The sequence below is a fragment of the Gracilinanus agilis genome, chromosome 6 (assembly GCF_016433145.1).
Source record: "Gracilinanus agilis isolate LMUSP501 chromosome 6, AgileGrace, whole genome shotgun sequence".
In the NCBI taxonomy this organism is placed as follows: domain Eukaryota; kingdom Metazoa; phylum Chordata; class Mammalia; order Didelphimorphia; family Didelphidae; genus Gracilinanus; species Gracilinanus agilis.
Genome location: NC_058135.1, coordinates 62,589,308 through 62,614,162, shown reverse-complemented (window position 1 = coordinate 62,614,162; position 24,855 = coordinate 62,589,308). Strand labels below are relative to the sequence as shown.

General features: G+C 38.6%; 1 protein-coding gene across 1 annotated transcript in view; it reads right to left on the bottom strand.

Moving 5' to 3' along the window:
• Nucleotides 1-14,540, bottom strand: part of ALPK1 (alpha kinase 1) — a 70,020-nt gene extending 55,480 nt beyond the window's left edge. The window contains exons 1-2 of the mRNA XM_044681648.1: nt 14,429-14,540; nt 3,886-4,040 (exon numbers count right to left, since the gene is read on the bottom strand). Of these exons, the coding sequence (XP_044537583.1) occupies nt 3,886-4,040; nt 14,429-14,540 (267 nt within the window). The remainder of the gene's footprint in view (nt 1-3,885; nt 4,041-14,428) is intronic.
• Between the last annotated feature and the right edge of the window lie 10,315 nt (nt 14,541-24,855).

The window sequence follows — 24,855 nt, the reverse complement described above, 5'->3', positions numbered from 1 at the left end:
AATTTTGTTTGTCAGATGTTAGAATAAAGGGAGATGTCTGATGTATAATAATGGTTACAGAATTATAAGAGCATCCTGAAAAGATGAAAAACACAAATCAGATTCTGATTATCCTGTTTGCCCCATATTTGGTGGACTTTTAAAAAGAAATCTATATTTTTTTAGTTGAAGCTAACACAAGCTCTCAATAAGAGGGAGAGAGATGCCCCAGAAGAACAGAATGGAATGAGTAAAATATGGGGTAAATAGAGGGTAAAAATGAGTAAAATATTGTAATAGACCACCCCTCCACCCATTCCTGAGTCCTCAGCTGAAGCGAAGACAAAGCCCCAAGCAATGAGTGTCTAATTAATGGCCCATCCATCTGCATGAGTATTCTGCCATCACCTGCCGTCATTCTATTTTTCAAAACAACTCTTAAAATTCTTAACCTCTCTATCAAGCCTTTCTGGATTGATCAGAGAAGAAATGATTGTTTTGTTATTGCCTGGCCAATCTGGACATTTTCTCCCTAGTATCCAAGCCCTATTACATTGGAGTTGTACGTCAGTATGTTGTCTTGTCATGCGTTTCTTAGTGGCTTAGTGTTTCGATTGAGCTGCCTGTCATGTGCTCATCTATAAAACGAGGGGGTTGGACTAGATGGCCTCTGAGGTCCCTTCTGGCTCTAGCTCAATGATTCTATATGTATGTGTCTGCGTTGGAGTATATTTCTTAGATGTAATTTCAAGTGGGCAAAGACCTATCGGTGGTGTACTGGTTTGGTTATCATGTGCAATCAGACAGAATGAATAGTAATGCTAATGTTGCAACAAAGGCTTAATTCTCTCTCTCTCTCTCTCTCTCTCTCTCTCTCTCTCTCTCTGTCTCTGTCTCTCTGTGTGCGTGTGTGTGTGTGTATGTGTGTTGTAAAGCTTCAGAAGACAGAACATTTCTTTTTACACAGCAGTCAAGAAAGAAAGGGAAAGTTTTAGCAAAAGAACCCAAAATGGTTCTTTCAATGATATCCCTAGCTCTTGAGCTCTGATTCTGGTGTAATGGATTGGCCAATGGGTTTACAATCCTCAGAGAAGGCATGGTGGGTTCTTCCTGGTATCACCCATGTGAAAACTCAATGAGTCTTTCCAGAAGTTTGTGATTTAATGGAGTGGCCTTTCCCTGCTTTAGAGTATGCATAGTCATTCTGTTTCCTCCTGGTGGTTTACTCCTTGGCGATAAAAAGTCTAGAGGCAGCTAGATGGCACAGTGGCGAGACCACTGGGTCTGGAGTCAAGATCTGAATTTAAATGTGGTATTAGACACTTACTCTCAGTATGATCCTGGGCTAGTTGCTTAAATTCTGTTTGCCTCAGTTTGGCCAACTGTTAAATGGGGCTAATAATAGCATTTACCTCCCAGGATTGTTGTGAGGATCAAATGAGATAATATCTTTAAAGTACTTAGCACAGTGCCTGGCATATGTAAGTACTATATAAATGCCTATTCCCTTCTTTTTCCCGAACTGGCTGCTGACCTGGAAATAGCACTAAATACAAAAAAAACTAGAGCACAAAAAAGTGCTTCTCCCCCTGGTGGTTTTCCTACAACTGAGGAAGAACTGTTAGAAGCATCCAGATGAAGTGAATGAAGCAGTTGCCTAGGCTAACTTATCTTTACAGTCGGGTCATCCTGTGGCCAATAAACCTGCTGCTGCTGATGTTTAGTGTTGGTTTTCAGGGAGGACTAGCACCTCTGGTGGGAGGGCTTATTGAACCCTTTTCAAGGCTGCTTATCTATTTTTGGTGTCCACTTTTTACTCACCTGTGGCTCCAAGCTGCTGTAGCAAGCTCAGCAGCCACATCCCAGTAAAACCATCTTGGCAGGTGGACTAAACCAGGTAGAGGATGGCTGACAGGTCTCAAACCCAGTGATGAGTTAGGGGGACTCCCCCCCAGCAGAACAAGTGGATGAGAACAATTTGTTCCAGTGGTCATGAAGGCAGCTGAAGCAGGCACTGTGGAGTACTTAGAGTTTAGTCAGACAGTGAAGACACCAAAGTCATCCACTGCATCCTGGACCATCACCAGTTGTCCTCACTTTTGCCTTGACTGAGGACTTGGATGAATGAGACTGACTACTCTGTGCAACTCTGCCTCATATTAAATCCAAGTCATTCATAAGTCAAGACATGATGTGATTGATCCTCTTCAAAAAAAACAAAGGCTGAAGCTCAACCACAACATCTCTTAGGTATTGAAGATGCAGTGGACCAGACAACCATCTTATAGGAAGAGATACCTCAGTCCCTGGGGAGAGTGGACCAAAAAAGAAATTGGTTCCTATGAAACATTCCTCCCAGAAGGTTCAAATCTGGATATGGTATAGCTGATGGATGAATCACTTCTTCGCTTGTAGTGTTCAGTGTCTTGGCTTCCAGGTCAAGTCATTACTGGGCTAGGTCAAGCTGATCATTTGTCCAAGCTGGTTCTTCAAGAAGCTTGATTGTCAGCAAACACTGCCTATATACTCCAGGCATGGGAGCTCTAGTGAGCTTCTGACCTTTTGAAGCTCACGTGTGACCTGCTCTATTCCACCTTAGATATACAGTCACCTAAAAGATAAGGAAGGACAAACCGGAGAGAGACAAAAACAACAATGCCATGTGTTCATGGACACAGGACAGCTTGGGTAGGGAGAAAGGCAGTTGGTAGCTGCAGGTCACAGCTAATTCCTCTCTTCACCCCTAAAAGCATAAGGCATTTTCTTCTTCTTCTTTACTTGGATTCTTCTAAGAGGAGACAGGTTAAGTTTCCCCACTGAAGCCTTTTGAATTCACATCCAATTCCAGCTCAGTAATAGTTTAATGGACTTTTTATCATGGAATAGGCCAACAGAAAACAGAGGATACCTACCTGCACATGCACTTAAGTGGAGGCATTTTCCTCCTTCCCATCATACATTTCTGGAAGCATGTTCACCAAGCCTCTCCCTCTACCTAAGCTGATACTAAGCAGAACATACCATGCATATTCCAAGGACCCTGTTCCCATGAGCCAGTCCCCTGCTGCACTGAGTTCATGTGAAATAATGGGACCTACTATCACCTGGAGGGGTGATATAAGAGTGCCCCAGCATGATACACCCATGTCATGCTGAAATTTTGATAACTGAGTTCACCGATTAAAGAATAAATAAGTTTGTCACTCTGGAACTCATGTAGAAGCAGCTCCCTGGACTGATAAGGAAAAGGGGATGGATGTCTAAGGGGGAAACACTGGAAGGGCATGACAGATCACAGGGAGACTTGAGATAAAGTGTCTATGGCCATCCCACCCTGAGCATGCCTGGTCTCAAGCTAAGCAGGGTTGGGTCTCGATAGTGTTTGCATGAATGAAAAGCTAAAGTTCCCCTAGCCCCCAAAGCAAAAACACTTCTTTTAAAGATGCTGTGGTTTGTTGTTGTTGTAGTAGTAGTAGTAGTAGTAGTAGTAGTAGTAGTAGTAGTAGTAGTAGTAGTAGTAGTAGTAGTAGTAGTAAATAGCAGTAACCACAGTCAGATTTAGGAAAGAGTAAAACAAAAATAAATGAGGACCAATAGGATCCAAACCACTCTTTCTAGCATCGGAAGGGCCCCATGAATGCTATGATATAATTGGTAGTAGATGAGTCCTCTGACTACGGTTCCCTGTTCCCTGAGCTATTGTTTGGGCTTCCCACAGACAGATTTGTGGATGACCAGCCTTTTCATAATAGCCACTTCCCCTCATTAGTAAGACTGGCAAAGTCACCATAAGGGATGGAAGCATCTCGTACCTCCAGAAATCTGATCTAGGGAGGAGGCACTTTTTTGCCTCTCAAATGGGATACTCGTGTATTTTAGAGGAACAGGTGGCGTGGAGCTCCCTACCAGTAACTCCTGCAGCCTGGCGCCGATCACATCTTGAAGATTTGTTTTGTCTTCGGGCCCCACGGCTTGTTTGTACTGCCACTTCTCTGGCACGAAGGGCCACTTCATTTCCTTGGCCTCTTGGATTAGGGTCCTTAACTCACTGGGGAGTGAAGCTGAAAAGGTCAGAGTTCAGGTAAGGAAATTGCCGGCAAAGAAAAGGCAGCCCAGTCACTCATGTTATGATGAAGCACCTCTGCCAGAAAAAAACAGACTCCCCCCACCTCTCAGCTTCTTGTTAGATGCTCCAAGCTGTTGGTTCTCATTCAAAGAGTCATAATGAGAAACTAGCTGTCAGGGGCTACCCTCTTCTCCTCTGCCCTACAGGTAAATTGGGGGTACTCAGGCATTCAGAAGTGTTTTTAGCAGGAAGCAAAGCACTCCAGTGACTATCTGTGCATGAAGAATCAGAGAGAGGAGTGGAGGAAATATTATTTTCACTGTCAAAAGAGTAACAGAATGGCATTTGGTGGGGGTGGGGAGTCAAGGGGCTAGAGGGACACAATAGAGAGAATGGAGAGAACCCACTCATCCAACCCATTCTTACCTACCCCATTTCCTACTTTCACTAACAATGAGTCAGGATGGAGAAAGTAAAAAAAAAAAGAAAGAAAAGGAAATTAAAGACTAAAAATTCAGGGAATAATTAAAACAAGGCTGTCCAATGAGTAGAGGATTGGGGTTTTTTGGGGTGTGAGGAGGTAAAATCAATCTATCAACAAATATTTATTGAGCACCTACTATGTGTCAGGTACTGTGCCAGACTCAGGAGATAGATACAAAGACAAATAGTAAACAATCCCTGCCTTCGAGAGATTTACATACCACTGGGAGAAAAAACACGAATAGATACATACAAAATACATAGTCAATACAAGATAACCTTAGAGAGGAAGCTGCTAAGCAGCTGAGGGGATCAGGAAAAGTCTCTTTCCAGAGATGTAGTCTGAACTCAAAGGAATATTTTGAGCTAAATTTTGGAAGAAACCAAGGGATTCCAAGAGGCTGAGATGATATGGGACGGTGCTCCAGGCATGGGGGACAACCAGTGCAAAGACCTGGAGATGGAAAAGGAATTGCCCTTCTTGAGGGATCTCGCTCAACTCCTTCACTTTACAAATGAAAAAACTGAGACTCAAAGTTGCCAAAGGAAAGAAGGGAAAGAAACAATTGTGAATTATCTACTCTGTGCCAGGAACTTAGCAATATTTAAACTGGTCTTCATAACAACCCTGGAAGGCAGATTTACATTTTTACCTTTGAAGAAATTGTGACAGACAAGTTAAGTGACTTGCCCAGAGCCACACAGCTAATAGGTGTCTGAGGTTAGATATGAACCCAGGTCTTTCTGATTCCAGACCCAGTGATCTACCCTTTGCTCTCTATCCCTTGTTAAATTGTTTTTCAGTCATGTCCAACTCTTTGTGATCCCATTTGGCATTTTATTGGCAAAAATACTGGAGTGCTTTGCTACATCCTTCTCCACCTTATTTTACAGATGAAGGAACTGAGGCAAATAGTGTTAAGTGACTTTCCCAAGTCTGGGACCAGATTTGAATTCAGGTCTTCCTGATTCCAGAACCAATGCTGTATCCACTGGGCCACTTAGCTGCCACATAAAACAAATAAGTAGGAGATGAGAGTCTTGGGACTAGAAATCTCTATCCTCAGACTCATGTGGGAAAACATACTAGCACCATGGGATTATGTCAAGCTAAGCCATACAGAAAAAGAAGTTGTAGTAAAAGTTTAATTTCTTGGGAAATCTCGTTATGCAGGGATGGAATACTGGGAAAATTATTAAATGTTACTGAATGCCTCTGGGGAAGCCTTGAGAAACAAATTGGAAATCAGTGGGAGGTTATGATTACTAAAAATACTTTCTCCAGTACAAAATAATTTGCCATTGTCTTTTTAAAGGAAAAACACTTAAAAATATAGGGACTTATATTTTTCTGCCTTTCAATTTAACAGCAGGGAAGGGTTTAACTTACAGCAGGACTTCTTAACCTATGATCCTTATTGCTCTTTGATGGTCAGCAGCTAGATTTGGATGGGAGGGGACAAACTTGGATGGGGAAAATATATCCTAATTTCAGTATAATTTGTTTCCTTTTAATCCTTTTCTTTTATATTTTCAAATATTTATTTTATGCATTTAAAACATTATTGGGAGAAGAGGTTCATAGGTTTCCTCTACTTACCAAAGGGGTCCCTGAAGAAAACCGGTTAAGGATTCTTTATTTTTAGTATTTTTTTTCTGTTCCTAAGCAATTTGACCCATTTTTCCAGATGGTCAAGAGTTCCAGTGCAAAAGCTCTGAGCTATAAACATTGGTGCTTATGAGAAGTGATTCTTATTATTCACTCAATCACAGAGTTAGAGGGGAGTTCAGTAACCATCCAGTTCAATTCATACATGAAAGGAATCCCCACTGTCCCACATCAGACAATGGTAGTTCCGCCTCTCCCTGAAAATCTCCAAGAAGGTAGATCTGCTTGTTGGGGAAGCCCCTTCCAGTTTTGGAGAGCTTGAACAGGTAGGAAGTTTTTCCTGACATGAAAGCTCAAACTAAGTTCAACTTCTACCCAATACTCTTCATTCTGCCTTTTGGGGCCAAAGAGAACAAGTTCAATCCCTCTTCTATGTGACAACCCATCAAACAATTGAAGACAGCTATCATCTCCCCAATACACCCTCCACACTAAGCCTTCTCCACCTTGAGCTGAACATGCCCAGTTCCTTCAATTGTTTGTCACATGAGATGGTCTCCAGACCTTTCATCATTCTTTTTGCCTTCCTCTAGAGACACTCTCCAGTTTATTAATGTTTTTTTTAAACTGATGCTCAGAACTAATCACAGAGTTGTTGCTGTTGAATCCTTTCAATCATTTGTAACATTTCACGACCCCATTTGGAGTTTCCTTGGAAAATATACTGAAGTGGTTTGCCATTTCTTTCTTCAGCCCAAAATATGACCAAACAGAGACAAACAGAGTTCAGTGACTTGCCCAGGGTCATGTAACTATTAAATATCTTACGGCAGATTTGAACTCAGGTCTTCTGGATTCCAGGTCTGGCGCTCTATCTACTGGGCCACTAAGCTGCTCTAAATACAGATGAAATCTGAGGGCCCCCAAAATTGGCACTATCACTTCTCTGTTCCTGGAAGCTAGGTCCTTCTTAATGTTTCTCAAGACTGCATTAACTTTTTTGACTACTATATCATACTGCCAACTCATGCTGAGCTTGCAGGTCACTAGCCACATCCCTGAATCTTTTTTTTTTAAATGTTGTTAATTGATAAAAGTTACTATAACAATGAAGTAATATCAGCACTAAACATATATGTACCAAATGGTATAGCATCCAAATTTTAAAAGGAGAAATTAAATGAGCACAGGAGGAAATAGATAATAAACTATTCTAGTAGAAGACTTCAACTTTCCCCTCTCCGAATGAGATCAATCTATTCAAAAAATAAACAAGAAAGAAGTTAAGGAGGTGAATAGAATTTTAGAAAAGTTAGACTGTATAGATGCTGGAGAAAACTGAATGGGAATGGAAAGAAAGATACCTTCTTAGTAGTACATAGCACCTACACAAAAACTGACCATGTATTAGGGCATAAAAACCTGACAACCAAATACAGAAAAGGAGAAATAATAAAAGCATCCTTTTCAGATCACAATGCAATAAAAATCATAATCAATAAGGGGCAATGGAAACACAAATTAAAAATTAATTGTAAACTAACTATCTAATTCTAAAGAATGGGTGGGTCAAAGAACAAATCATGAAACAAGCAGTATTTTCATTGAAGAGGCTGACAACAATAAGACTATAAATTAAAATTTATCTCAATAGATGCAGGAAAAGCTTCTGTCAAAGTGTAATATCCATTTCTATTAAAAACACTAGAGAGCAAATAGGAATAAATGGAGCTTTCTTTAAAATAAGTAGTATCTATCTAAAACAATCAGCAAGTATTATCTGCAACAATAATAAGATCAGAGGTGAAGCAAGGATGCCCAATATCACCACTGTTTTTAATACTGTTTTAGAAATATTAGCAATAAGAATAAGAGAGGAAAAAATAGAAGGAATTAGAATAGGCAACATGGAAATTAAACTATCATTCTTTGTAGATGATATGATAATACCCTTAGAGAGAATCATCTAAAAACTAGTTGAAATAATTACTAACTTAGCAAAGTTGTAGGATACAAAACAAATCAACATAAATCATCAGTATTTCTCTATATTACCAACAGAATCCAGCAGCAAGAAATTGAGAAATTTCATTTAGAATAACTCTAGAAAATATAAAATACTTGGGAATCTACATGCCAAGACAAACATAAATTTTATGAACACAATTATAAAATACTTTTCACACAAATAAGCCAATATAATAAAATGAAAATTCTATCTAAATTAATTTATTTATTTAGGGCTATACCAAGCAAACTACCAAAAAATTACTTTGTAGAGCTAGAAAAATACAACACAATTCATCCAGAGGAACAAAAAGTCAAGAATATTAAGGGAATTAATGAAAAAAAAAACATGTGAAAGAAGGTAGCCTAACCATACAAATCTCAAGCTGTACACAATATACAGGGGGTAAATGACCATACCAATCTAGTGTTTGATAAATCAAAAGATCTAAGCTTTGGGGACAAAAACTTACTACTTAACCAAAACTGCTGGGAAAACTGGAAAACAGTATGGCAGAAACTAGGCATAGAACAATATCTCACACTCAATACCAAAATAAGGTCAAAATGGATTTTTGATTTAGACATAAAGAGTGATACCATAAGTAAATTAGGGAAGCATGGAATAGCTTACTTGTCAGATCTATGGATAAGGGAAGAATTTATGACCAAATAAGAAATAGAGAATGGCATAAGATGTAAACTGAATAATTTCAATTATATTAAATTTAAAAAGTTTTTGTATAAACAAAACCAATGCAACCAAGATTAGAAGGGAAACGACAAATGGGAGTTGGTGTACAGAAAATTTCTCTGATAGCCTCATTTTTCAAATATATAGAAAATTAAGTCAAATTTATAAAAATACAAGTCATTCCCCAATTGACAGTGGTCAAAGGATATGAACAAACAGTTTTCAGATGATGAAACCAAAGCTATCTATAGTCATGTGAAAAAATGTTCGAAATCAGCCTTGATTAGAGAAATGTAGATTAAACAACTCTGAGGTACCACTTATACCTATCAGATTGACTAATATGATAGTAAAGGAAAGTGATAAATATTGGAGGGAATGTGCAAAATTAGAACATCGGATGCATTGTTGGAGTTCTGTATTGATCTAACTATTCTGGAGGGCAATTTAGAACTATGCCTAAAGGGTTATAATTCGATGCATACCCTTTGATCCAGATATACTAAGACTAGGTCTGTATCCCAAAGAGATAAAAAAAAGGGAAAATGACTTACTTGTACAAAAATATTTATAGCAGCTCTTTTTTTGTGTGTGTGGCGATTAAGAAGTAGAAATTGAGGGGATGACCATCAGTTGTGGAATGGCTGACAAATTGTGGCATATGCTTGTGATATAATATTATTGTGCCCTAAGAAATAATAAGCAGGATGATTTTAGAAAAACTGGAAAGACCTACATGAACTGATGCAGAGTAAGGTTAATCAGAAGCAGGAGAACATCATACACAGTAACAGCAATATTGTATGATGTCTAACTATGAAAAACTTGGCCACTCTATAATATAATATGATACTGATTTTCGACAAAGAATGCTGTCTACCTCAAGAGAAAGAACTGCTGGAGTTTGAATGTAGATTGAAGCATATTATTTTTCCACTTCATTTTATTTGTTTGTTTTTATTTTGTGGGGTTGGTTTTAGCTGAATATTATCTCATGACATGACTAATATGGAAATATATTTTGCAAGATAATACATGTATAACCCATATCAAATTGTTTGCCATCTAGGTAGGAGGAAAGGAAGGAGGGAGACAATTTGAATCTTATGGATTTGGAAAAAAATAAAAATTGTTATTACATGTTATTGGGGAAATAAAATATTAAAATAAAATTAAAAAGATATTAATTCCAAATCCTCTTTCCCCTTCCTCAATGTAATAATTAAAATGGGTTTGACAAATATAAGAATTTTAAAAAATTTTGTGGTCACTATTTATAAAAATTAACTCAAGTCACGTGGCTGTTAATAACTTTAGTAGCTTTATTACAGCAAGGTAGAGGTAGTAAAGGGGGAGACATAGGAAGGAGGTAGAAAATATTGCCTATCTAAATACCCTAAGTCCGGATCTGAGTGCCTCCAGAACAAAGAGAGCATCCCACTGAAGACAGGAGAAGAGCCAAAGAGCTAGTATCTCTGGCCAGGGTCTCCTCAACCCAAGGGAGTCACTGAAGCCGAACTCCTTGAGCCACCAATGCTGAATCCAAGGCAAAAAAAAAAAAAAAAAAAAAAAATCAATCTGAGATGCACCAGACTGAACCACCAAAAGACCTAGCTGCCAAAAGACCAAGTTGGCCCCAAAAACCCAGCTGCCAAAAGACTAAACAGCAAAAAGACCTCTCAAGGGTCCCAGAGGTTCCCGCTTATATGCAGTTTTCTCCACCCATCAGCTCTCCCCATCACATCTCAGGAATCAATCAAAGTTTCTTAATTTGGCTGGCACTACCCATAAGGCAGTGCTTGTGGGATCCACCTCCCATCTTCTGAGGGTGTGAACTTTTATCAAAAGGATCCTCAAGTTCCTGACTAACTTAAAAGGGTGGAGCACTCCAAGTATTTGATTAAGTTAAGATAAAAAAAATTCCCTTTCACATCCCTCCCACACCCTTTGAGAAGGTAATAAATGATACTCGTTATATATATGAAGTCATGCAAAATGTATTTCAACAATAGCCATGTTCCAAAAAAAAAAAAGAAAAAGAAAAAGAAAGAAAGAAAGAAAATTAAAGAGAAAAAATGTTCCAATTCTTGCTCTGGGTCTATCAATTCTTAATCCTCTCAGATCAGCCTCCTAAATCTGTATTTAGTTGATTGATTCTCTACGCTCAAGCATAAGATTTTGCATTTGTCCTTACCAAAACTCATCTCATCAGATTTAGCCCAATATCCTAGACTAGGTTATCAAGGACCTTTTAGAGACTGACTTCTTCTTCTGCTTATGGTACAGGGAGTAGAGCCCTGAGCCTTTAGTCAGGAAGACCTGAATTCAAATTTGGCCTTAAACACCTGGTAGCTGCATGATTGGGGAAATCATTTAAAACTTTGCCTCAGTTTCTTCAACTATAAGAAGGAGTTATAACAGTATCTACCTCACAGGGTTGTTGTGAGGGTAAAATAAGGTAGTAATATTTCCCAAGTACTCAGAATTTGTAAATTTGAAAAGTATTTGTAAAATACTTAGTACTTGCCTGGTACATAGTTGGCACTATATAATTCCTTCCTCCTCCAAAGATTCCTTTTTTGATTCCTGGGTTTCCTGATATGAAAATCACTTCTTTATTATTATTTCCCACATGGTTACATGATTCATGTTCTCTCCCTCCTTTCTTCCTTCTCCTCTCCTGGGCTGACAAGCAATTCTAATGGGTTATATGTGTGTTATCACTGAAATCCTATTTCCATATTGTTAAAATCACTTCTAAATATACATTGCTATACCATCTTCCCCTTTTATCTACTCTGTTTCTTTTGAATAAGGTATACAATCCAGGGTGTGCAGTCATTTACAGCTGTCTTAAGACCTCCACATACCATACAATAGTGGATCTGAAAGAATGGACTAAAGCACCCTAGTGGTCCATGAGTTTCATTAGATATGCTGCAAAATTTTGGATTTCACATCATTGTAGATGAACTTGCTTACCCAGTCCATGTGGTACGGGAAGTACAGTATACACAAATATTGCCTAGAACATGTATAGATCAACCTCAAAGCACCTTGAACCTGAAAAAAACAAAACTCAACAAAAACAGCTGGTCTTATTGAAGGACAAGGCACATGCACAAAGTCTCCTATAATGCTGTCAGCTTTAATATGCAGACTGCCTTGGTTTCTCAGGAAAAAGGTACTGGATTACGAACCAAAAAAAAGTTTTAAAACCACTGCTCTATGCCCATGTATACGACTATCTATTTACCATCAATTTCTGGAAATATTGCTGATTTTCCTTTTGGTTATGACCTCTTGGTGAATCAAATACTGGGCACTGGTACTTGGTACACAGCTGTGATCTGAGATAATGTATTATTTCCAAACACCTTTGGGCTATTTAGTAGTTTTGAAGAAATTGAAAAGCATTTTAATGGGGCAAGACCCATCTCACCCTAGCCTCCTCCATGTGAAACTTTCTCTAAGTTTTCTATCAGCAAAGCCCAATGGGAAATACTCAAATAAAAAAAAAAAGTCGCCAGAATAAGCCTTTTCCACTTATGTATTTGGCTGTCAGTTCCTTTTTTTCCTTTTTTAAATCTCTTTGGGGAGACTCGCCCATGCTGACAAGAACAATATGCAAGGGAAAGGGTGGGATTGGGGGGGAGGGAGGAAAAAGAGGAATGAAAAAGGCTGTGTTTGTGTTCAGAGAATCCCTTTGGCTCAAACTGCTGCCATAAGTGACCCTGTACTAATGCCTTTCTGTTGTCACACATGCAAGCTTGATGAAATCAGTTAGCACAATCCGCCTGCTAGGGCTGTTCAGAAACCACCTGCCAGAGGAGAGGGGATCTGCCATGCGAGCCCAGCCGGCCTCCCCACCAATCCATGCCCTCCAGTGGCATGTCCACGCACGGCAATTGTGTTCCGTTATTAAGAAGCCTGGCTCAGCCTTTGCAGAGAGGCTTGCTCCTTCTCTCCATTTATTCGATTCAACCAGCCCAGGGCAGTGGTTTCCAGCCCAAGCAGCAGCCTCCCCTTGCCCTTTGATCGCCTACTTCCTGAAGTCCCTTACCTGAAGGGCCGTGTCTAATTTCACGATTATAAAGTGTTGAGTTGCCTTATCTGGAACTAAACTGATTATTGCTCCCATTCTGTGGCAGTTGAGAGGAAAGGGAAGAAGAAAAGGCTCTACCTGATTAAGGGGTTCAGGGTATCCCCTAAAAGGAGATCACAAAGTTTAAAGGAATTTGTCACAAGTCAGAAAAGTGTCTCATGGAGAAAAAAGAACAAGGGAGCAACTATCTTTGGCATTAAGGACAGAACATTACACACTGCCCGTGGAGAGAACCACCGAGAGCTACTCCGTCTGTTCTTAAAAGACCAGGGGGCCTGGCAGTGATGGCCAAGGGGATGCTTGTATGAAAATGCAGATCACAGAGCGATAAGTGTGTTTTCAGAAAATGGCCCCATGAATACTCCTGACCAAGACATGCTAACTAAAACTGACAAATGACTGGTCATAGAGCATATTATCTTGAAAGGAGCACAAAAGGCAGGCCACAAAAATTGAGATCTCTACACAGAAAAGGAATCTTGCGTTAGAAAAAGATACCTGTATTATTATCGTATATACAGCGATTCCACATGTGTAATGTGAAAAACCTCTCACGCTATTTTGCGTCCATTGCAGAATAACCGAAATGAGACTGGAATGCAAATTTAATATAAAAATGTCTTTCTATTTACAAAAAACTAAGTTTCATATTCTCCCAAAAGAAAAAAAAAAGGAAAAAGGAAAGAATCAGGAGATGACAGAATCAAGTTGATTGGAAAAGACAGAAGATAGAAAGATCTGGATAAAAAAGATAGAATGAAGATAGAAAAATCAAGCCAGAGTAAAGGCAGGTTGACACTTTAGAAACTGGAGACAGAATCCATAGGAAGTCTTTATAACTTTCTAGACTTTCTGATCTGAAATCATACCTCCTTTCCCACAAATTTTTTTGGACATTGAATCCAAAGCAAAACAATGTTACAACCAGTGGTTTTCATGGCATTCATTTCCCATGTAAATAATGTTTGCCTATATGTTAGAATGATTTCAAAACTCTTTGTTTTATCAAAGCATAATTATAAAAAATGTACACATGCCCTTCAAAAAAGGGATTGGACTTGGGACATGAAATCACTAAACAGAAACTTTAGAAATCTTCAAATAAGAGCACAAACTCCAAGGCTTATTTTATTTCATTTTAAAGAAGTGGTACCATTCAGAAGCCCATTTTTTTAATAATTGAAATTTATGTGCAGCAGCAAACTTGGGGCCATTGTTTCTCTTGAACTAAACTGTTCCTTGTGGTCTCATGTTTACTGGAGCCTAAAATTGGAACTGACAGCAATTCACTTCAACAAAGTGGGCTTCCTCCCCTGCCTGCCTGCAGCCCATGTCCCATTCATGCCCTAGAAATCCAGCCATCTCTCACTGCTCATCTGCCAAAGATAGATAAATAGGGCAGGGATGAGGATGGGCGTCACTCAAGACAGGCTGAGAACATGGAACCGGTGGGTTCCTGTCTGGTATCTTTCCCCCAGATCTCACCTTGGCACTCTTCGTACTGTCTCTTGTCTTCCTTTCCTGATGTCCCTGAGAATGCATCCAGAATTTGTTTACACTCCTGCAATAGTCCAGCCACAGCTTTTTGATTATTCATGATGATTACTCCCCCTCAACTATGAATTGGGTGTCCCTGAGTGCAGAGTGATCAATTACCCCGGAGAAGACACAGATTCTCAATAAAGGGATCCCCTTCAAGGCGGAGGTACCTGGTGAACAAAAGAGATGGGGGAGATGATTAACTAAAGCATCATCAATTATCTGCAAGGCTCAAGCAGGGAGAGATAATAGGGGCAATGCATGGAAATACATGACAGCCTCTGAGGACTTTATTAGAGGACAGTGTGAAATTACCACAGGGCCTGCTCCAGAGGGACAGCACCTCAGAGCAATCAGAGAGCAGACGGGAAAAAGCCCCAGTGTGGGCCAGCAGCAAAGGGAGGAGGCTGAACATGGGACCGAAAGTGAGCAGTGAACACCAGGAGTTCTTCTATCTTCTTTATATTTCATTTTCATGTGTTTGTACACGTTTAGGAACAGACTCTCTACCTCTGGCAACCTACAGGAAGCAATTATACATATTATATAACAGGTCTGAAATTCAGAAAGTCAGAAATATTTATTCAGCATTTATGATATGTCAGAAGTTAAGCTGAGGATATAAAGAAGAGCAGAAACAGGGAGCTGTATGTATAAGATACATATATATGGAGAGAGAGAGAGAGAGAGAGAGAGAGAGAGAGAGAGAGAGAGAGAGAAGTAGATGGATGCATAGATAGACAAGTGGATGGATGGATAGATAAAGTAGATTGGTAGATTGACACAGATTGATAGACAGACAGACAGATAGATAGGTAAAAAGATAGATAGGTAAATAGATAATGGAAGACAATCTCAGAGGGAAAGGAACAGAAAAAGCCAGGCACTGTGCTTTATAGATATTATATTATTTGACCCTCATAACAATCTTGTGGGTTAAGTGCTCTGTGCTGCCCCTTTTATAATTGAGGAACCAGAGCAAGAATAATGTAAGTGACTTGCTCAATCTAATAAGTTCCTGAAGCTAGATTTGAACTCAGGCCTTCCTGATTCCAGCACTATCCATTTTCATCACTTGGAAGTCAAGAAGACAGGAGTTCAAATCTGACCTCAGATACTTATTAGCTGTGTGATCCTGGGCAAGCCACTTAACTCTGTTTGCCTCAGTTTCCTCATCCGCAAATTAAGCAGTGGCAAACCACTTTAGTATCTTTGCCAGGAAAACCCTATGGGGTCACAAAGAGTCAAACATGACTAAAGCCACTGAATACAAAAAAAAAAACAAACTTCCTCACTCTATACCCACCTCTCTATCCAATGCCCCACTCGTATCTAAAACTATGTCTTCATCTATATCTATCTATGAGGCAGAGCTAGGTAGAAAAGAGTGCCAGGACTGAGATCAGGAAGATTCAACTTTCCGATTTCAAATCTGGCCTCAGATACTTATTAACTGTGGGCAAATCACTTATTCCTATCTGCCTCAGCTTCTTCATTTGCCAAATGAGCTGGAGAAGGAAATGGAAAACCACTCCAGTCTCTTTGCCAAGAAAACCTCAGTTGGGATCACGAAAAGTTGGATACAACTGAAACAATTAAACAAAACAAAGCAAATCTATCTATGGTCTATGTCTTGATACAGAAGTAGTTCAGTACAAAATACTAGCAGCTGGGAAGTTCAGAAAAGACTCTGAAGAAGATGCCTGTGATGTATCAGAAAGGAAAAGCACACTCTGCCAGGCAGAGGTGAGGATGGAGAGCATTCCAGGCATAAAATGTGGCCACAACAAGTACATGGAGATGGGCAGAGTCAGGTAGAGTGTCGTGAATGAAGATCAGAGAGGTCAGTTTCACTGGATCACAGAATGTGGGAGAAGTAGTAATGTCCAGTGGAAAAACAGGTTGAAATCTGGTTGTATAAGGCTGTAAAAACTAAACAGAGGAGCGTCTATTTTATTCTAGAAGTTATAGGAAGCCACTGGAGTTGACTGAGTAGTGAAGTCATGTGGTCAGATCAGTGCTTAAGGAAAATTATTTTGGCAGAAAAGTGTAAATGTTTTTTAAAAGATTCAGTTCAAGACCTACTTTCTATAGGAAGCCTTTCCTAGTCTTCCCAGCTCCTAGAGCAGAGCCTTCCCCCCGACAATTATTTATAGTTTACTATTTCTTCACATTATTTTAGATATGTTTTAATACATAATATAATCACATATATCTAGATTTTTTTATAACATTGACATCATTTCTTTAGAAGTTGTCTCTCCTAATAGGGCAGAGATTGTTTTTATCTTTCGTTGTATCCTCAGTCCCTTAGCACAGTGACTGTGGCGTATTTTAAGAGAGTTGGCATCAAGAAGGAAGTGCAATGAAAAAGGAGCTCACTTTTACTGGCATCTTGAATGATGAGAAGCAGGCAGCTCTGGAATGTCAAATGTTACATTTTCAGTGTGAGCATTTATATTTTAGAAATTGGCTGATGCTACACATCAGAGCTGGAGGTAGTGTTTGGTTAATTGTCTAGACTTAAGGAGAAAATGTTAATAATGCAGATTAAACTTAAAAATGTGTGGGGCATGAATTATTTCTCCCAGGAGCTGGTTGTTAAACATTTATCATCACTCTCCTGATAGAGTTTTCATACTCATGTATGACTCAATTCTTATGACTCATCCCCATGACCTCATTTGACCAAAATAGTTCTCCCTACACACTACTCCCTTATATAGGTTGTTTCCCACTCTTAGAATATAAGCTTCTTGAGGGCAGGGACCCTTGCTTTTTGGATATATCTATTTCCAACTTTTTTTTTTAAACCCTTACCTTCCATCTTAGAGTCAATACTGTGTATTGGCTTCAAGGCAGAAGACTGGTAAGGGTAGGCAATGGGGGTCAAGTGACTTGCCCCAGGTCACACGGCTGGGAAGTGTCTGAAGCCAGATTTGAACCTAGGACTTCCTGTCTCTAGGCCTGGCTCTCAATCCACTGAGCTACCCAGCTGCCCCCTCTATTTCCAACTTTTAGCACAGTGTCTAGCATATAATAGGTGCTTAATAAATGCCTTTTCATTCATTTGATCATTCACTTGTTTCATCATTCATCTTATCTAAGCCATATCTAAACCATGATTAACATTTTCCAGTTGTAAATTTAAGTACAGTAGTTTCCTATTATTCTCATCAAATGGAGGTAGAAGAATAAGTTATATCATTTTGTTTAAAATATTAATATAAGGATCTATAACTAAAGGGAGAAATTAATTTCCTCAAAAAAATTTTAAATTCAAAGACATTTTATTTTCCAAATTGCATGTAATAACGATTTTCAACATTCATTTTTCTGAAATTACAGATCCAAATTGTCTCTCTACCTCTCTTCCCTCCCCCTTCCTAGAGATGGTAACATTTGATCTGGGATATGCATGTATTATCATGCAAAATATACTTCCATATTGATCATTGTTATAAGAGAATACTCATATAAAACCAAAATCCCCAAATAAAACTGTAAATAAACTAATGTGAAAGATAGTAAGCTTTGATCTGCATTGGACTCCCACAGTTCTTTCTCTGGAGGAGAGAGCGTTCTTTGTCATAAAGTCCTTCAGAATTGTCCCAGATCATTGTATTGCTGAGAGTAGCTAAGTCTTTCACAGTAATCCATTTCTTTTTTAAAGAGTCGATTTGTATGTGTGTTGTGGAAAACTATGTGTTTGATTACTTTAATTCTTTTAAAATTATTTTCACATGAAGTTGATTATTCTAAAATTAAAACTTTAAGTAAGAGTCCAAATAGAGCTTCTGGCTTTTGTAAATAATCAGATCTTCATATCTATACTAATAAAAGAGAAGTATCATACAGAATAAGACAAAACATTACTTGAAATGGGCTCTAGAATGAGGTCAGATATTTATATGAAGAAAAAAAGACTTTAAGACCCACATTTATACTCATGCCTTTCTTTTCGTCTGTCTGATCCTATGTCCCCACACAACTCAGCCTTATTGCTGATCCAAAATCTATCGGGAGGGGAGGAGATAAGCTTTCTCAGTTGTTGGATAATTGGCTAATCCTATAATTTACTTACCAATTTTCAGCCCTATGGATTATCTGGATCCCCCGTTTCTTGGTAGTTGCCTCTGGGACATGTCATTGATCATTAGCACCTTCACTAGAAAGAGGGGAAGAAATAAAAGGAACAGAAAGCCACATTGGGTCAATTTTCTCCTGATTTTTTATTCTATCAACAGAAAACCCACAAATCAGTAAAATGACAAATACTTATTGAGCATGGCACAGAGTCAAAGGCATTGTGGCCTCGGGGAATGGATGCAGGAGGAAGACTGGGAAACTTGTGTCTGAATCCTGCCTCAGACACTTAGTATCACTGGACTCCAAATTTTAAGTTTAGGAGGGTTAAGAGACTTGTCTAAGCAAGGTCACACAAGTAGTTAGTTGGGGGAGATGACTTGAATATAAATTTTGTGGCTCCAAATTCACCAAATTTTACTAATTGTATATGTAAATTACAATCACTCAGAGCCTCAATTTGCTCATCTATAACATGGGAATAAAAACAGTACTTGCACTATTTACCTTATAGAATTGTTATAAGTGCTTTTTTTGCAAACCTTAAAGCACAATAGAAATACATGTTATTATGATTATGATTATTACTATTATTAATGCTCCCTACCCAAATCCAAATTAACTATATATAAACAGTTAAACTGTATGTAGACAGTTAAAGGGTAGCACAAGAAGTCCCCAACTCACAAATGGATTATAATCCCAAAGTACATTCATTGTAAATTAGGCTGTTTAGAATTTAGAATTCATTTCCCCATAAAAATGCAGAGGTTAGGACTCTTGTCTTGCTCACAGATAACTATTAATCTTTAGAGTGTTCTAGATTATGCCACTACATTTACAACAGAAGTAATTTGCCCCAACTTAACCCATACCCTTGGCTTTTTGTAGTTAACATCTTTAGGTCTCAATCCTGATCAGCCTTCATCACTTGCTTTCTCTACTCCATCTCTGAGGCTGCTGAATGCTTTAATTCATCCTCTTTCATCTCAGCTTGGTCCTAACTTTTGCTTGTCAGTGTTTTGTTTTGCCTTTTTTTCATTTAACTCATTTTTACTGTTTATTCCATATCACACATTGACTGTTCTCATGTCAGGTCTCATTCTCATGTCTACCTTCCATACTTTCTTACAGGTGACCTCATGTTCAACTTTACTGAAAAGAGCCAAGTTCTTCCTGTGTGGAAGCTTCTGCCATCTACATCTGGAAACATCTCTCTGTTTTCACTTATCCTTTTTTTTTTCTTTACCAAGATGAAGAGGTAGCTTTCCTTCTGGTCAGGTTCAACCCTTCTCCACTTGGGCCCCTGTAGTTATCTTCTCTGTCTTCTTTTAATAGTTCACTTTATCAAACATGGAAAATCATATTTCTCCAGAGCTTTAAGGTTTCTATTATCCTTATGGCAGCCACTAAGGAAGATGTACTAAGTATTATTCTCTCCATTTTGCAGATAAGGAAACTGAGGCCTAGAGAGGTAGATGTCTTTCTCATAACCTCATAGCTAATAAGTTAGAGGGACTTCATTAGAACTCTAGTGTTTTAGAACTCTGACTTCCATGACTCCAAGTCTGGTCTTCTTACCACTTACCTGGCAATGATCCCATCTCTTTCTCACATCTTCAACCCTTCCCTCTTCATTGGCTCCTTCCACTTTATCCACAAACATGTTCAAGTCTCCTCTGTCTTTAAGACAACAATAGAAAAACTCCCAAACCAAATTTCCTCAAACCTAATATATATATATATATCTGCTCCAGGTATCATTTCTTCTTTTCACTGCCAAAAGCATTGCAAAAAAGTATCTACACTCACTGCCTCTATTTTCTTGCCACCCATTCAAACTTCAGTCCTTGACAACCCTCAGCTAAAACTGCTCTCACAAAAGTCACCAACTACCTGCTAATTGCCAGATCCAATAGCTTTTTTTAAAATTAGTGACTTGCTGACCCCTCTGCGATTCTGACACTATTACCTACCTCCTTTGATTCTCTCCATTCCTATGGGTTTTGTGAGATACTGGGTTCTCCTGGTTTTCAGGGTTTCTCATTTAATTTTTTTCTTTTTGACTGGAACTGTGATTCCATTGGCCTAGGGAGCTCGGGGTAAGGGATTCCCTGTACCAATTGAGATTGGCACCTGCTCTGCTATTTATAGTATTGGAAATTTGGATGGAGGCAATGGAGGTTAAGTGACTAACCTCCCCATCCACTACTTCATGGAGATTCTTTAAGTATTCCTTAGAATCACAAGATTGGAACTTGGAAGGACTTAGATAATCTAATCCAATCCCATCTTTTTATGGATTATGATCTTCTGTTTCTTCATCTGTAAGATGAAGGTGTTGGATTTAATGATCCCTATGATCTGAATCTGTGATCCATCCTCCTATAAGTTTAAGGAAGGATTTAGGAAATGGCATCAAATAAAGCTAAAGATGGATTGGAGCCAGAAAGTAGAAAGCTTTGAATGTCAGGTTAAGGGATTTGTGATTTTTTCAGCAGGCAGTGGAGTCATAAAGGAGGTATTTAGACTTATATATTACTTTTTCCATTATTACATTTTTAGTTTTATTGATGTGTTTTGTTTTTGCATTACAAATACTTTTTATTATTACTTACATAAAAGTTCTCTTGTAATAAAGAAAAATAATTAAGTAAGACTAATAGTAGGGGTAGCTAGGCGGCACAGTGGATTGAATGCCAGTCCAGAAGCCAAGAGAATCTGAGTTCAAATCCAGCCTTGGATATTTCTTAGCTGTGTGACCCTGGGCAAGACACTTAATCCACAAAAAGTAAGGGTTAAAAAAATGACTAGTGGTACAGTGACTTCATCTGAAAGTACATGCAACATTTTATGTCTGTAGCATCCTCATCTCTCTATTTAAAACAATGAACAGAAATCTATTTTATCTCTACCATGTCTCAACCCAACTGGAAAAAAAGTAAATTTCCTATAATAAATATTTAGCAAGCAAAACAAATCTCCCCAAAGGCTATATACAAATATATACATACATATATCTATCATAGATAGATAGATAGATAGATAGATAGATAGATAGATAGATAGATAGATAGATAGACAGGCAGAAAGATGGATGGATGGATGGATAGATGGATTGATGGATGGATGGATGGATGGATGGATGGATGGATGGATGGATAGAGAGAAGTTATATTCCATACCTAAATTCATAACCTCTGTAATGGATAGCATTTTCATCATTGGTGCTTTGGAATCATGAGTAGTTGCTGTATTGAACTATATATTATAATTGCTTTGCCAGAGGTCCATTTACCCTCTTTGATTTTGAAGAAGATAAAGTCAGGAAACAGAGAGACCTGTTGGGAATTTATTATAATTTTCTAGGCAAAAAGTAAGGAAGGACTGGCTTAGACTTATGGTAGTAGGAATGGAAAAGAAGGAATGGATTTGAGAGTTATATTGAAGGTAGTATCAATTTATGTCATTGTTTAGTCATTTTTTGGTCAGGTATGATGCCTCATGATCATATCTGGTAAAGATACTAGAGTGGTTTGCATTTCCTTCTCCAATTAATTTTACAGATGAGGAAACAGAGGCAAAGAGAGTTAAGTGACTTGTCCAAGATTTCACAGCTAGTAAGTTTCTGAGGCTGGATTTGAACTTGAGAAGATGAGTCTTCCTGACTTCAGGCCTGGCACCCTCTCCACTGTACCACCTAGCTGCTTAGCACCTTGCTCATAATGCCCAGCATCAATAAGCCTTGGTAAAACAAATCAATTGGACATCAGAGGTGAGAAAGAAGCAAAGATGAGTTTTCTATAACACCAAAGAGCTCAAAGATGAGCTCTTCTATAATCTCATTCTGGTCATGAGTCCATCAAAATGGCTCAGTGCCACTAATTAGGTAAAAGTTACTCCCATTCAAGTCTTTACTTCACCTTGTTTAGCTGGGTTAGGGAGTCAGTCTGTGATTTCATTGATATAGAAAACATGGTGGAAGAAAGTCTCTTTAAGGAATGAGGTGTACATTTATTAATACAGTATCAGGCCTGGAATTGGAAAAACAGAGTTTGAATTTGTCTTCAGACATTACTAGCTGTGAGACTCTGGGCAAGTCCCTTAACCTCAGCAAGGCATATCTCAACCTCAATTTCCTTCATTATAAAATGGGGAAAATAATAACACCTATGTCACAGGGTTGTTAAGAGGATCAAATGAGATAATATTTGCAAAGTACATAGGAAGATGCCTAGCACATAGTAGGCATTTAATAAATATTTGCCCCCTCCTCCCCCTTTACCAACACCTGGAAGCACCTTCTTTGCAATTTATAATATTAAAGAGTTGCCTAGAGCAGTGATGATTAAACTCAGAAACAGGGATTGGGAGGCAGGGCACTAATCTGACTAAAAGGATCTCTAAGGGCCATCTATTGACTTAGTTTTTAAATGTAATATTACCTATGTTTTATTGAGTTTTTTATTTATTCTGTTAAATATTTCCCAATTACATTTTCATCTTGTTCGGGGAATGTTGCTATTTGAAGGTACTGTTTGATCCCTCTGGCCTTGAGCTTTCAGAGTCCAAGTAACCTGCCCACTCACTCACACAGCCTGTATTCATCAGAGAAGGGACTAGAAGGCAGATCTCCCTGACTCCAAGGTCAAATTCTTCATCCACTAAACCACCCAGTTTATTGTCTATTATCCAGTGATAAAAATTGGCACATAGATATCTGAGCCAATGGTTTTATTACTGCCCCCTTTCTCAGGAATAATTCCTAAAAATCACTGGGTCTTTCAACTGTTATCTTTTGCACTCCATGCCTGCTACTCTTTGTCATCTAAGTTACTGACATCTAGTTTCCTTCCCTCCTACTCCATTGCAATGGAAGGTTCTCTTGATCATATTCACAAGCCCTCAGGCAAATATATTTTGGGCTATATTTGATAGTCCTTTCCTGGTCCAGAGCCTATTCTTGTCTTCAGAAATGTCCAGAAATCCAAATTCTATTCTTAGACTACATCATTCCCTGTTCTTCTGGTCAGATCACTATGGTATTCCTCAACAAGGAGGTGTCAGCTACCAAAACATGTCTCTTCTTTCTCGGACCAACAATGAATAGCACTTTTCCTGGTGGCACATAACGGAGCCTCATCATAAACTGAAGAACAAAAAAAAAATTTGCTTCCTCCTCAGAGGGACCAGACATTTCCCTTTGCGAAGAATCTCATACTTCATGACGATGCCACTCTCTTGATCCAAAATCTTCAATAATCTTTAATTACGTGCTTAATAAATGGCAAATTTTGTTACCTAAGTATTCAAGGCTTTAAAACAATCTGGTTTCAGTCCACTTTTCCAGATTTGGTTTACCCAGCTATTATTTCTAAGCCTCATGTTCCAGGCAAACCAGATATTCATCATATCTTAAACATTTTTCTCATTTTTCTGAAAGTAACCCTTAATCCCAAAATGCTCATTCTACCCTTCTTACTGACCACTGTGTAAAATCGGATCCATACTTTAAGGCTCAATCCAAATGGCACTTCTTCCAATGAAGTCTTCCTTAATTTCTACTGAAAAGTAAATACTCTTTCTCGACTTCATGTACCTTTCGTATGTACTTATTCAATTTTCTGTTATACTTTCAGGGTGACATGCCACATGGGCTTTTGAAAGACTGGGATTTTATAATAACATATTTGTGGTAGAAGGCAATTTCGTGCAGCAGTTCCATTTGCTTACTTCATCCTTCCTCCCTCATGTGCTCATTTGTATGAGAGAGCAAAAAAATTTCTGGAGGGCTAAGAGAAGCCATAGTGTCTCAGATCATGGTCCTTTGTGGTTTGATTTTGTTTTGTTTTGTTTTAGTATGTGACCCTGCCAAAATAGTTTTGAGAGGAGATTTAGGTTGACAATTCAAAACTATCTAGAGTTAAAGGGATTTTATAACTCTAAGTCAGATGGAGGCTTGGTATTAGGACTTGGATCCTGCTGGCAGGAGAAAGTAGGTCTAAAGGACAAAATGCAACCTGTGAGATCTATTTAGCTAAATAGCTAGTCAATGATCTACAAGAGTTTACAGCCTGGGTTAAAGCAAAGACTCTGGGACCTGAGCAGATGTCTCTCCTTATGGTGAGCAAGTTATACAAAGCGGAGTTTTTTCCTTGATCTGACTAGAAGTATGAAAGTCTGCCTTTCTTACTAAAAGAGCTTAAGTACAGCATCTGGACTGTAAGCTAAAAAAAAAGACAACCCAGCTAATTCCTCCTCTTATAAAGAACAGGTAACCCCTGAGC